At 32.2% G+C, this 15,435-nt stretch overlaps 1 protein-coding gene across 2 annotated transcripts; it reads right to left on the bottom strand.

The window, feature by feature from the left end:
* Positions 1-316: 316 nt before the first annotated feature.
* Positions 317-14,741, bottom strand: LOC114123276 (uncharacterized). Of its 2 annotated transcripts, none has more exons than XM_027986187.2 (20): positions 14,013-14,741; positions 13,312-13,463; positions 12,679-12,839; positions 12,536-12,618; positions 12,294-12,441; positions 12,105-12,228; positions 11,881-12,032; positions 11,408-11,816; positions 11,155-11,309; positions 7,852-10,265; positions 6,402-6,640; positions 5,960-6,268; positions 5,665-5,875; positions 3,757-4,108; positions 3,568-3,677; positions 2,490-3,248; positions 2,283-2,381; positions 1,994-2,167; positions 1,735-1,845; positions 317-965 (listed from the first exon to the last, which is right to left on the bottom strand). In XM_027986187.2, exons 2-20 carry the CDS (start codon positions 13,389-13,391, stop codon positions 888-890), a joined length of 6,168 nt encoding a protein of 2,055 aa, XP_027841988.2. In that variant the 5' UTR covers positions 13,392-13,463; positions 14,013-14,741; the 3' UTR covers positions 317-887. The 2 variants fall into 2 exon arrangements, with proteins under 2 accessions (XP_027841988.2, XP_027841996.2); XM_027986195.2 differs by having other exon boundaries at positions 13,312-13,438.
* Between the last annotated feature and the right edge of the window lie 694 nt (positions 14,742-15,435).

The raw sequence follows: 15,435 nt of genomic DNA, 5'->3' as shown, positions 1-15,435 counted from the left end.
GATCCTAAAAGAAAATAAATAATGAATCTATAAAAATATTAAATGTTATCACCGATATCGATAAACAGAGGTAGTTTTTTCCTTTAAATACTTTAATGGAAATTTAACGGTTCACTAAAATTTATTAAACCAACTAACCACTTAAAAACCAAACATGACTATAAAACATATTATTTCAAATAAGCTGGATGAGCATTATTTTGAAAGGGTATTATATACATATTTTATATTATGTGAAATATTGTACTCTTCAAAAAAACATGTATGGTCAAGTAGAGGAAAATTTTAGTTTAACTAAGGACGACAAGATAAATAGTTCAGTTTTCAATAATACTAATTGCATTTATTATTATTTTGTTTTTGTTTTTTACTAAACTCTTCAGACATAATTGATTTTTAAGAGTAACCAGTCAACATTTCTTTTGCAACACAATTAATTGTACACAAATAAAACTATTCGAGCACACAACACATAAGTTTGATAAAATACTATTATTAAATCTATTAAGTACAAAAATTTGCTAAACGGATAATTAACAAATTTCTGAGACCACATGAACACAATTTTTGTACAAATGTAAAAAATTAAAATAATATTGTAATAATAAATAATAATAATAAAAAAAAAAAATCAAATCACAAAATGTTGGAACATATGAGAAAATAAAAAAATAAAAATTAAGTCTTGAAATTTACTCTCTAGGAAGAGTATAATAATATGATCGAACACACTTAACGGCGACATAATTTGATATAATATCATTAGAAAAAGAGCTATAAGATATTTTAGTTTTATTTAGTTAATATTTGTAATTAATTTTTCTTTTTAATTTTCTTGTTATTTAAAATATACAGAAGCATATTCTTTGTACCTAGTCCAGGAATCATCAACTTTTGGTCGATGTTTTCTTTTTTTTTGAATCAATCCTTTCACGAAGTTTCACTAATATCATATCCAAATCAGTCTGAAAAATAAAAAAAATATATTTAAACAAATTATATTTATAATTAAGTAGTGCAATGTATTTTTTTAAAACTACTTATACTAATGTTTATTATGTTACAGTAGCAACATAGTTTATTTTGTGAACTAAAACTAATCTATAATACTATATTACTGCCCACCACTGTGGACCATACACTAATAAACTAATTTAGGAATAAAGTATAGATGATACTATAAATATTTTGATTATAATTTTTTTTTCTAAATCCTGTTTACCTACACACTTTAACCATCCAATCTAATGATTCAATAGGCAACCACAGGTATTGGAGTTAGTGTTATATTACGTTACTTATATGCTATATATTGGCATAAATAATAATTTTTGTTATATTAGTATATTTATTATTTATGATGAATATAAAAAAAATTTAAAGCAATTTGTGTAGGTTGATTTTGTTAATGAAAATGAGTTTAGTACATAACATGATATAATTCAACAATATGTTTATTATACTTTACAAAATATTTGATATTTGATTGTATTGATTATATTAGCTATAGTTTTTTTGTGTGATGCAATTAGATTTATACATACATTTTATGATATTTATTATTGACTCATTTACAAATACCACATAAAAAACAATAACATGAAAACAATTAAAATTATATCTCTTAAAAATTCTAGCTAAGTATACAAAAAGGTGTTTATTTTAAGGTTTTGAGAAATCATACTATATCTAGTAAGAAAGGTTATATCATAGTTAGGTCATATTGTTCCTCACCTCGTCAAAAGTGTATAAAAACTTGCAATACTTAAGTTGGTTATGTTTTTTCGATAAAATCTCAATGCCATGTCTAAGACAATAGTCACAGTCTTCATGCGAATTGTTTACCTGTATGGAAAAAAAAAATAAGCATTTTTAATATCTAACTATACAATTCTTATAATTTATTTTTATTTTAATTAAATACATTCATAGTTTAACAAAATATAAAAATATTTAATTGTAAGTATAATAATAATATTGCAGTTTTTGTTACCATTGATATGTAAAGAATTGAATGACACACATCACACTCATAATCATCATTATGCTCGTTTGATTTGGACGCTGTAGGCTTAATGCGTTCAGAAGCCTTTAGGCCTAAATCCTCTACCAGTTGACTACGGAGCGCCACTTCACAGTCTCTCATATTGCTTAACATATTTAGTAACTGTAAAACATATGAAAACAAATAAAGTTAAAAACAGAACCTAATTATAAGACAAGGTCACAAAATTAAACTATAAATAATTTAATATGATGTCCTGGTACACAAGTTGACTTACCTGTTTTAGTATATTTTGAGGTGTACGTGAATCCGTGGACATGTTAATCAATAACTTTTCAAACGAAAAGGCGGCTGGTTCACAATTTTTCTGTAGGTCCTGAAATCATAGAATATCAATCATCAGTTAAGTTTGGTACTAGCAATTGGAGCAATACTATCAGTGATCTAATCGATTGAGTACGATGATTTCTAAAAAAAATTATACCTGGAAAATCTTCTCGGCACCATCAAGCCAACCAGGCTGTGTGAAGTATACACTCTCGGATATAACATAACCAGTGGACACATTGCACGTATAAGCTCGCGGCATGACAATAAGAAATTGGCCTGGGTTCTGCACGGTTCTGGTAAGCGTGACACCATGCTCGAGCAAACGGCTAGGTGGCACCATACCACTGTCTGCAGCCAACCATGAGTGATGATTTTGACCTTCAGCTACAGCCCGCGGCAGCAAGCGCTTCATGGCTGCTCGAAACCGATCACTTTGGTCAGACGGCACGCCATACCACACCTTGTCGGCACCGGTATGTAGATACTCGATCCATGGCAGTCCGTGAGGGTCCTTGTACCAACAGCACGCTGAGAATACCATGCCCATGTGTATAGTGGGTACAGTCATGCCCATCACCGGGCCCAGAGACTTGAGCACAGATACCGGATTGTTAGTCAGCACCTTAAGATTCCACGGATGTTTAGTGAAAGTGGCTGTCTTGGTCGTTGGAAATCCATAACCCTCTGCACCCGAGTCAATTGACCCAGACAGCACACAAATGTGATTCTTCCTTTCCTGCACATTTTTCCAATAAAGCGACTCAACATCTTCAGCCCGGACAACTGCCGGGGCCGCAGCTGACGTTGAAGATGAATGGCCACCCGACGGATGCTGTTGCTGCTGTTCTTTGAACCACATGGCAATAGTGTTGCGTGCAACCCGATAATAAGCGCTCAATGGAATACTTCGACCCTTTAAATAAGAATAGTGAACAAAAAAATTATAAATATAATTTAAACATATTTATTAGGTTAAACATGGGTATTATTTTGTATTGTATTTAAAATTTTAATTTATTGTTCATAAAAGGTATTGATTATGAAGAGAATGATTTGGAGATATTATGAGTAACTTTTCAAATTAATGTAAAAGAAAAGAGAGAAAAAAGAGGTAAATAAATAGAATAGAAAATGAAACAAAAAAAGTTTGTGTGAGTAAATATGATGTAAGAGGGGGGGATATTATAGAGTCCTGTCATTTTCAAAGCAATATATTTTAAGTGTTATTATACCTTTGTTATACAATCATTGACATCTTCATACAGCTCGTCATCAGTGTCGCCTTTTTTGCATATCTGTTTCCACTCTTTATCCACTTCTGCTATCAATTTTTGTCGTTCATCTAAGAAAATTGAATAAAACCATTATTTTAGAGAATACAGTCAACTAATCATTTTGAGTGAATCTTGACGATAGTTTACCATGTGAGAGTGTGTCGTACGGCAATAGATATTTGCAGTAAATGTCGTCGAGTTTAGTGACGCGGTCTTGAGCACTCTTAGGGATCTTCATCAAGTCAGCAACACGACACCACTTGTCTAGCTCGATTACTTCTTTAAGTCCGCCGAGCTCCTGTACCGTATGGTATAGTTTGGGTAAATCCAATTCCATGCCACCAATCAGTGGTGGGTTGGACAAGACTATTGACTGTGTTTCTAGATACTTTTTCATTGCTATCATTTCGCGAACATTTGGACCCCATCGATTCATCATCTTATGCACATACTGGTTGTATGCCGTGAAACGCATGTCGTCGCTGACTTTGCATTCCGGCTATGGTTGAATATTTTTTATTATTGATTTAAATTACAGCAGTAAAATATTCGTTTAATAATTACAATTTGTACTCGTTTTAGGTTTAGTTATTTAAACTCAAAATACAAATATTGTTATAGATTAAGGAGGCATGAACGTATTAATTTTACAATGTTTTTTTGTATCTGTATGCACGTTCAGTAGTCAATAAAATACTTCGATTTTTCATTTAGAAAATAGTTTTGAATAGCAAATCGAATCTAGTTTGTACTAAAAAAAGATCAAAATTAAAAAATCGCCAATACTTTATTTTTAATCGGGAAAAACGGGAAATTATACGTTAAGCCAGTTCGTCTATCGATGTTTTTTAGTTTCTTATTAATAAATTTCGATAAAAAATGTATGAATAAGTACAAATGCTCAAAAATGTAATATAAAGATCCTAATAAGAATTCCATTTCCCAATTAAAAAATATAGAAAATGTATATAGTCACAACATTTTTTTATAAGCATTTTATTTGACAAATTTGTCAAAATCTCGAAAATTACCATCCATTATTGTAGTTATATTGTTGTAATACTATATTTTAGATAGAGATTTGTTCTATTTATATTTTAAGCTTGAAAATTCAATTCCAAGTTTTAAATTACGACTACGAATGATATTCATTCACACGTATAACATCTATTTGATATTTCTACCCATTTCCTAAACGATATTTGTTTTATGTTGTAGGTAATTCAAAAACGAACAACCGTAAATATTTAAAATGTACGATTTTGTTTTCTATAAAAGTCAAAAATACATATAGAATCTTTAATTTTTATATTTTATATATAAGGTTGGAAATGTAATATAATAATTCTCACGAACAGTATATTATACACTGGAACTAAGAAACTTATAAAATATACAAATACAATCATTTGTGTATTTTAAGTTCAAATTCGGACGTAAATAACATTTTTGATTTATTATAAAATATTATGAACCTATTTTTACTGTTTTTCGGTACTTGCAACAAGGTGTTTAACTCAAAAGTTAATAAAAATAATATAATTTTGTAAATATATATATATATACGTAATACGTATATAGGTATATTATAATCATTAAATACTAAAAATATATATAAAACTACATGACTTTAATAGCTATGTATATAAAAAAATAATTGAAATATACTAATAAGTGATATAATAGACTGACACTATACAATATACTGTCTCTGCTCAGATTTTTTTTTATGTATAACAACATAATAACATGTTGATATAATAAATGATATTATCGTTAAATTTAAATTTGACGCGTAATTTACAGCAGAGTTACCCCCCACTCGTCTAACTTTTTGTTTTTGTGTTTCTTGTAAAATTGTGATTGCGGGGAGAATAAAGGATATCATTTTTAAGTTAAATTATTATAATTAATATTGACTATCAAGTATTTAAAAAGTAATAACGTATATAACTTTAAAAGTTTTAAGCAGAATGCGAGTAAGCAAATGCCTATTGTAAATACAATGAAACACTAGGTTATATTATGTTAAATAATAGATATTATTATACTGACCTTAAAACTAGGTGGTGGCACGACTCTGCATATACCGTATTTTTGAGCAACGGGTTTTATGATTTCAAAATATTCTAAAGGATCCTTAAAGTCTTCTTCGGATGGATAAAACGTCGGAGCATCCAACATGTCAGAACATTCTTTTGCTGATTTCTTTTTCAAAGCAACTTTCTCGCTGGACTTCCTCTTATTGTTAACTTGTTTTTCAGTCCTTGAAATTCAAAACAGATTAATCACATAAGTATATTTGTACATACAATTAAAACCATGTGCCCCCCCCCATAACGTGTCCTACTTTTTTTGTTTCTTGTTGTTAGCAGCGGAAACGGAGGACGATTTTTTCGATTCCTTAGCAGAAGTAATGGCAGTAGTAGTAGAATTAGTAGTTGTAGTGATTTGTTGTAACCGTTTCTTATCGTCTTTCGTTTCCGAGATTTGCGGCTGCGGAGGTAATGGTAACGCTTGTTTTGAAGTTGAGGGGGTACATTTTGGGGGCTGAACAGTTCTAGTAGTTGGTTGCACAGTGCCGACAGGGGTGGTGCTGTTGGTAATTTTGGTCGTGCACAGCGGTTTGATTTTCCGCTCAGGTTTTGGTGATATGGAACTATGTACATATAAATTAAAAATTATAACCAACAAAAAATAATAGAAAAAATTTAAGTAGGATCACACATAAAATTAAGCATAACAATTTAAATATATTTTTATGGACGATATCCGCATAGCATTCTACACACCTGACTGGTATCGTAGATGCAGGGGGTTTGGTTACCAGCTTAGCGCTCATTACTAATTTTTTCTGTGGTCCTTCTGTACCCAGCTTGACTGTCACGCCTTGAATCATCGGCTGTGCCCGAACTCCGGCTGGTAACGGAATGTAAAAAAGCCGTCCTTCCTCGCTATCAACATCTGTTGTAGTTGATGACACGGTGGACTGATGAGATTTTTCTTCCATAGAATCATTTTCAATACTCACCTATGCCGAACGAACAAATGCATAAGTAATTTCAATTTTAACTTTTCTATCACAACATATTAGATTTTGAAAATTAATGTATTGATTTTACAAAATGTTTTCATTGTTATTTTTGTGTCCATGTATACAAAATCCGAGACTAATTAGCGAATATTGCGTGAGGTGGGTCATGCGAGTGATATTTGCTCATTGCTGATTTTGAATAATTAATATGATTATTTATTACGTAAAGACAAAAATTGTTTGACCTTCATTTTCGAAGATGGTTTTTGATAGCAAATTGGATGCATATGGTATTTAATGATGGTCAATAATGAACATTTTTAATCCTAACCTCGGGTTAACGAAAGAAAAAATAGAAAAAACAATTTTCAACAAATCCATTGTTTTTTTTTTGTAATTTACAAGTAAAGAATTGAGAATTTTTTATTAAATATTCATACTATAGCATTTACTTCAAATAATATAAAAAATAGGCTTTTATTGACTTATTGTGAGATGTATAGGAAGATACTAGAAATTCTCAAATTTTTCGATTTATAAATAGTAAAATGTTTGTGAGTAAAAAACTTAAAAGTTTAGTATAAGGTTCGTCGCAAGTTGTCCTTGCAGCAAATAATACATAGTCATAATTTTTTAAAGACATTTCAAGTTTAAATTTTGATGTAATTGAATAAACCTGAGTATATACAAAAATCAACATTTTATTTATTTGGGTATTTTCAAAATATAATTTTTTGAGGGTTAGAAACTTCGCTTCTATGTATATTATTACTTTTTAAATGTAATTAAATGTTCAAAATATTTAGATTATTTTAAACCTTTTATACGTAAGATGTATCATGAATATATATTTATCACATTATTCTTTAAAGATTGAACGGTGAATTAGTATTGGTTTCTAAGTTGATAAGAACTAGTATTATTATTAAATAAAATATAAATATTATATGAGATTTACTTAAAATTAAAATAAGTTGAATCTACCACGTCTTACTGTAATAGCAAAATAAATATGTAACAAAATATAGCCTAACGATCTACCCGCGTTAAAAATCATTTTGAATTGTACTCAAATATTTTATCACTGAATTAAAATGTAATACATATAATATATTACACAACTATTCAATGGTGAGATAACATAGGTTAACATCTTCAATACAGTAAAATGTTTCGTGGTTTTATTTACACAGTTATCGTGTACTTACAGCGATTGATGTGTTGGGCGAAACCGTCCTGGACTTGGCAGGCGATTGTGGTTTATTCCGACGAAAAGGAGTGCTGGCTACTGGCAAATCAGGCTGAAAAGCGTAAACACTCGTCTCGTTATCGGGTGAAAAAGCATCAGAACTATTTCCGCTACAAGACTGGGTGGTAGATAACCGCCGCTGATGGAATATCTTCTTTTCTGGACTCTGATCATCAGAAGACGACACGTCACCCATGACGTCTTTGCGAATTTGATGTTGTTTTTCTACACTGATAGGCGCTGCAGTGGTCGCTGTTGTAACCGAGGAAGAACGTTTTTCAAATTTCAAATCGTACTTCGTACTGTTAAGTATAGTCGTTTTGGCCAGATAGGCCGCATTGTTAGCGGCCGATATTGACACCGTCTTTTTGCCGTCCAACATTTCCATGGATTTAGTTTCGCCGCAACAAGTCTTTTGGCAGTTATATGAAGATTCAGATTTCTTTTCCGCGGTACCATTTACCAGTGATGACTGGAGAGTATTTTTCATCGAATTACTATTGGAAATTATTTCTTTTGTGCCACCATCTACAGCATCAGCGTATGTCTTTGATGGTGGTGCTTGATTGTCGTTTTGTTTCTTTTTTGTCCAAGCAATCAAGTTGCTACCGACCGAAACAGCGGCAGAGGTGATTCCATTTTTGGGCAATTTGACATTTTTGAACGCCCGTTTCCAAGATGCAGCTAAATCATTTTTGTCGTTTGTCTCAGACGAGCTGTTGCCGCGCGCCAAATTAACGATTTTGACGGTGCGGCTTTCAAATGACGGCGGCGTTGATGTCGACACCGGTGGCTTTTCGTCTTTCTTTTCATCTTCACCGACAGTTGGAGGAACGTACTTCACGAAACTGCTGTCCTCGGGTGCTGGCAGCTTATTCAATAACTGACTACTAGATACGAAAGGTTCATTAAATCTGGGCAAGGCACTACAAATCTCGGATAACACAGAAAGCCCATCATCTTCTTTAAACCTATTGTCCAACTGGAAATTTTTACCGGAGAAGTATTCAGGTATGGTGATCTTGATCTCTTTCTGCTGTCCCAAGAATAGGTCTTTAGCTATGGTTTGGAACACCATATTTTCCACTTTTTCTACTTTATTTAATGGCACTACCGTGGACTCAGTTTTCTCTGCCGTATCGATGGCTTTATCCACGTTTTCTACTTTTTCAGCAGTCACGATGACGTTTTCTTCTTTTGGCACTGCAACTATGCTTTCTGTTTTCGAAACTTTTTCTAGTTCTTGTTTGTTTTTTACCAATTTATTATTTACTGAATGCCCTTCGTTAGCTGTTTTTTTTTCTACCACGATACTACCACTCTCTACATTTTTTTCTACCACATTGCTTTCAACACATTTTTCCTTTGTATTATTTTGCGTATATTTTTTCGTAGTTGTGCTTTTGATGTTTTCCGCTATTGTTGTCAATATTACTTTATCGGCACCCCCATAAGCGGTAGGCGTGGCATCAAAATTTTTGGCCATACGTTCCAAAAGCTCTTCTTTTGTCTGACTAGTAATACCACTAAACATGGAAGACGACGAAGACGTCACTGACGATGACCGTTTTTTTTTATTGTTATTATTATACAAATCTAAATTAGACTTTTTCTTGTTCAAAGCGTTTTCATTTTTTGTTAACTGCTGCTTAGGCGGTGGCACTTTTTTTCCGGCATTTTTTGAACCATTGCCGGTAGTTTTTGGTTCTTTAGTAATTACTACAATTTCAGTCTTATTTTTTGACGATTTTTCATTTTTTTTATCGACAGCAGCATTTTTATTATTCTTGATTTCTAGCTCTTTGTCACGTTTTATTAAAATACTTTTTGACTTAGTTTCAGAAAGACTTTTTTTAACTTCGGAATCTTTATTCAAATCTTTTTTCAGTTTTAAGTCAGTCTTATTAGTTTTAAGATTTTTTTTAACAGATTCGTCAGTACTTAACTTACACTTTTGAGATTTTGAGTTCCCGGCCTCAATTGTAAATTTGTTCGACGGTATAGGAGCTTCACATTTTGTCAACTCTATAACAGGTTTACATTTCATGTCGTCCTCATCCGAATCAGTCATGATATAATCATCTAACATGGTAGAAGAGCGTCGAGGCCTCAGATTCCTTTTAAACGATGCTGTTCCACTGTTTTCAATTAAGCTAATCGACTCACTAACTTCTTTTGTCTTTTTCTTATCATGAGTATTATTCACCTCAATTTTTTTTTTCAACTTTTCTACCTTCTTTTTGTCAATTATTTTTGTCTTTTTGCTATCAGACAATGGTTTATCATCTTTTTTTTCAGATAACTTTTGTTCTTCTAGATGTTTTTCCATTTTGTTTTGCTTGGAAAACACTTTCAACTCACGTTCACGTTGTTCTGAAATAAATACCATTTTAATTATATTTTAAAAATATTTTTAAGAATTATGATTTATAAAATTACTGCAAGTAGTATGAACAACATACATATAAGAAACATCCAATAAACCATAAGAAAAAACCCCAAATTATTAACTTTATTACATCCAACTAACTATTAAACATAATGTTTGTGTATGCTATAGATCAGGAGAAGCCAAACAGTCGATTGCGGACAATTTCAAAGTCGATCATGTTAGATTTTATTTTTAGGGCCCTAAATGTTTCTTAATAATAATAGTTATTTTATAATAAAAAAAAATTTCTATGAAAGTCGATCCTCAAAGGTGAAGTATACATTAGTAGATCGTGACCAAAAAGTTTTGCCACCCTTGCTATAGATAAAGGCACAAAACATACACTTTATGTTTCTATTGACAAATTCAAGTACATTTAACAAACTATTATGTATATTCATCATTATGTTTAATTTATGCAATTGAACCTAAAATAATAAAAGAAATGTAGTCATATTACATAGTCCTTAATTAATCGGTAATATTTTTTAATTTTATAATAGATAATTATTATATTTAAAACTTTAAAACAAAATATTAATGAATTAAAAAATAAAAATAAAAAAAAATCTATATAATTAACTATTCACACTATAACATGTTAAATTGTAACTTCTTTAGTTATTGTAACTTTTTAGTTTGGTATCACAATCTACATATTCTCACAATCAAATTAACAACAATTAAAAATGCTTAACCTAAGATTGATGGTTATGCATATATTATCATAGCATATTACAAAAGTTCAAAATGATCACTTGAACACGATAAAAGTGTGCACTATGCATAGAAGAAAACTGATTAGAAAACAGGGTAAATATAACAACTTACCATTTATTCGTGTATTAGGAAGCTCCGGAAAACTCTCAACAGATGATGTATCATCTTCTTCTTGCTCATCAGGGCACCGCATGTCTTTTCGTAACATTTCCATAAATAGAGTAGCAGCTTCTTTAGTTCTTCTAGGGGGCCTTGAACGGGTTGAACTATAACAACAATAAATTAAAATTAAATATTGTATACACAATTTTAATTATTTTGTTTAACAATTTTTTTTAAACATTTCTTATGAACTAAGACGTACTTAATTATATCTTTGCTCTCGCGAGTTGTTTTCATATTATCTACCGAAGATGTTCTTCTTTTCACGTCTACTGTTGGTTTTGTTTCAATTAAACTGTTTGTTTTATTACTCTTCAATACAGTCTTCAAATTTTTATCACCCTTCTTATCAAGAACAACATAATTATCTTGGTCGCTGCTCTTAGATTTACTTGCTAAACTTCTAGTTTTTCTGTTATTTTTATTTGCCACTTTACATTTAACAATACTAGTCTTTCGTTTCATATTACCCAGACTATTACTTCTATGATCTAAATTGTTTGATGCAGTCTTTTTTCTCGATGGTCTTTCTTCTTCAACATCTTTTGAATCATCAGATGCTTTTGAAGAAGATTTACTACTATTCCCTTTACACCATTTTCCTTTATCATCTAAAATATTTAAATATTTACTGAACTAAGTCATGAACAACAGTACATTAATCAAATTTTTTACCTCGAAGTTGATTTACCGCAGGACAAAATATACTTGGTAAAGAATTTGATCGGGTTATACGGCCTTTCAACTTTTGTATTTGCTTACCGTCTAGTGATACTTGCTTTCCATTTTTCTCTGGTTTTTTTTTAATATTTTCTTTAGGTAAAGGTCTAAATACAATTATAACAATATAGTAAGTTTAATACATATTAAATAATTTATGGATAGTAAAATGTTCTTACTTAATAACTTTTGAGGTGGGTTTTTTTATTTTTGGAACATGACGAAGGGCTAATTGACGTAATGTAAGAGATTCTTGTCTAACAGTATACCTTGAACTGGATCTTACCAACTTTCGACCCATAACTAAATAACAAAATAAGCTGTATAAAAATGTTGACTATAAAATAAAAAAATGATATTCACTTTACCTTTCTGTCCTAGTTTAGATAATGGAAACTTGGTTTGTGATAACTGACTAATGTTTTTACGTTCAATTGGTTCATTATTTACACTATGTACATGATAGGGATTATTTGCATTAGTTACTGGCAGTATAGGAGTGCTTTTTCTTCTTTTCTGTAAATATAAAACAAAATAAAATGTAGTATATAATTGCATGCTATAAATAATCATAATAGGTAACTTAATAAAAAATTTATAATTTATATACTTTTCCAGCAGCAATCTCTTGTGCCGATAGAGAGCGTTGAGGTTTATTGAAGAAATCTAGTCGTGGAGGTAATAAACTAGTACCTGGTCAAAATAATCAATAATAAATTATTAAAATTAAAATTTTAAATATTATTAAATTACCTCTAAAACAAAGAAAGGTAAGAAAGTCTTCAGTATTTGGCCGTTTAATTGGCGGTTTTGTCACATTATTAGGCACCACTGGAGTTTGAATAGGTTTTTGTGCAGTGCTGGTGGGTAAAACAGCATTTTGGGCAAATTTACGCTGTGCTTGTACCTTGATTCTGCAATAATTCATACATAGTCTGGTTATTATAATATTAGGATTAACTGTTTAATAATGAACTATCAAAATATATAATTGACATAAGTAAAGATGAACACGTATGTGGTCTGTACTAGTGGTACAGCTATTTTGCAATCTTAACTATTATAACAAAGAAAACTGTATAAAAGGCTGTAAATGCCTTAACATTTTGTATTATAAATAAAATCAATCCGTAAGAAAAATATCTTTAATATTTTCTAAAAGATGCATAATATCCTGTAATAACATAATTTTAGATGGTATTCTAAATAAAAATATTTGATTCATGATGGTATTAGTGTCAATTAAAAACATTTTTATATGATCTAAATAAAAACAAATTTATTTGGTATAGTATTATAATAGGTGTCATATAACACCTCGTATAATACAGTACCTACCTATTTAAATAAATAAAATAATTATTAGTGATAAAATAATACACATACTTTTTAGTACTCGACTCAAGAATAGCTTCTTCATTGTTCAGCAGTTTGCGTTTCTTTGCATCCGACCCATTCGAAGACATGATACTGCAGTGGGTTTAGTACCTAATAGTCCAGCATGGTCATTTGACTAAACAAGCAATGGGGACAGGACTCTGGATTAGCAAATAAATAATACTTTTACAATTTTACACATATATAATCATATAATATGTATATTTTTCAGTTTTCTCTATCAATGAGAAATATAAATGGACTTATCTACTAATAGTAGGCTACTACTACAGTCAGTGGACTACAACTCGCTCGGAAAAAAAAAGAGGGTCTATAAAAAAAGGATGGCAACCAAACAAAAAAAAAAAAAATGTCTAACGAAAAATCACTCTTAAGTCTTTAAAGTATTGCCGCTACTAGGATACAATAAACTGTGTGTCGAGTAGTTAAGTATACGCGACGCGTGCGGTTTATTTAGTAATTTTCCGTCGAGAATCCGAAGACCCCCACAGACCGACGTCCTGTCCACGTGCGATGCGCCACGATCTCGAGCCCTGCGCAGAGAGCACTCGACTACACAACGGACGACGGTACGTCACGCACACCAATTACATTATCATCATAAATTCATAAATAACTGTGTGATAATCGAGTGCACAGTACGCAGAGATTAGAGTAGAATTTATATAATTACTTATATTTATAGGTACCTCTGGGGTTAGTGCGATTCGGACAAACGTGCAGCGGCGTCGTCGGCGGCAGCGACAACGACGACGACGGTCCGGGAGGCGTCCGATGCGACCACCGCCGTGCTGCTTGTGCTGCTGCTGCTAGACGAGATGGTACCGCTGTTACAATTGATATTATGGTAGTGGTAAAAGCGCATCGTGTTTCGTGTCCCCCGTACACGAGTGTATCGTGTCTGTTTACTCTCGGTTGTTATTATTATTCTTTTCTTCTTGTTCTTCTTCTTCTTATCCTAATCGCCGCCGTCCGAGTCCGTTGTTATCGAGATATTAATTTATATCTGTCCTCTACCTGTCTATATATATATATAATTTCGTCACATAAATATCACGTCTAAATCCGTACAACCTGATTATTATTTTTATCCACGAGCGTATTTTTCGAACAAACGTTTGACGATTTGTTTATCTCGTCGTGAACGATGATAATTATTATTTACTATTAGTCGGTTTTCGCGCAGCGCTGCGAGAATAGCTACTACTACTGCTACTTCTACTACTACTACAGACTGCTGCGGGTGACGCGCGTGTGAATGTTATAATTTTTTATCCCCAAAAATATCACGTTCGGCCACACACACCACACCGCGACTGCAGACGAGTGACGACGACGCTGCTGATCCTCCGCGCGACGACGACGACGACGACTCCGCAACAAAAACACGACTCGAGAGCGCACGCACACACACACACACACACACCTGGCACGTACGCCAACTCGTCGCAGGGCGCGCGCGCGCACAAGAGTAAAAAAAAAAAAAAAGTCGCGCGCACCCGCACGAGCGCACCGGATTTATGTATACGTATAATGTGTATTATTATTATTGTGATAAAAACGTTTTTGTGTTGTCCGCCGCCACCGCACGGAACGGCAACGCGGGAACGGGCCGCGTTGCCGGATTTGGCGACGAGTGTAAACACGAAAATCGTACGGCCGCCACCGCATGGTGATGGGACACGACATTGAAGAGGGGACGGTAGTGTGTTGTTGTTGCAATATATATGTACAATGCGCACATGTATAATATTATAGCGTAATAATAATAATAATGTGTGGTAGCCAATACGTTGTGGCGATGGGGGTGGAACGTTCAATGGGTCACACCGTCCACTAGCACACCCGCGAGGTATCATCATCTCACGCTCGCCCGTGTGTGTGTGTCATATCGCACTATATATTATTATTGTCATAATATTATTATATTGTATTGCGGTTCATCATACGAATTACCTATTTAAAAACTCGCGTATATGAGCTAACCGACTAAAAAATAATAATAATGACGACCAAAATAATGCGAAGCGTGTCCGGTCGGTCTCTGACGATTTTTGGGTCTATGAAAAAAAAAAAAAAAAAAAAGACAAAAATCAATACGATAGTGTGATA

Source organism: Aphis gossypii, chromosome 3 (genome assembly GCF_020184175.1).
Source record: "Aphis gossypii isolate Hap1 chromosome 3, ASM2018417v2, whole genome shotgun sequence".
NCBI lineage: Eukaryota > Metazoa > Arthropoda > Insecta > Hemiptera > Aphididae > Aphis > Aphis gossypii.
Note: the sequence above shows the minus strand (reverse complement) of the source record. Positions and strands in the feature narration are given on the sequence as shown.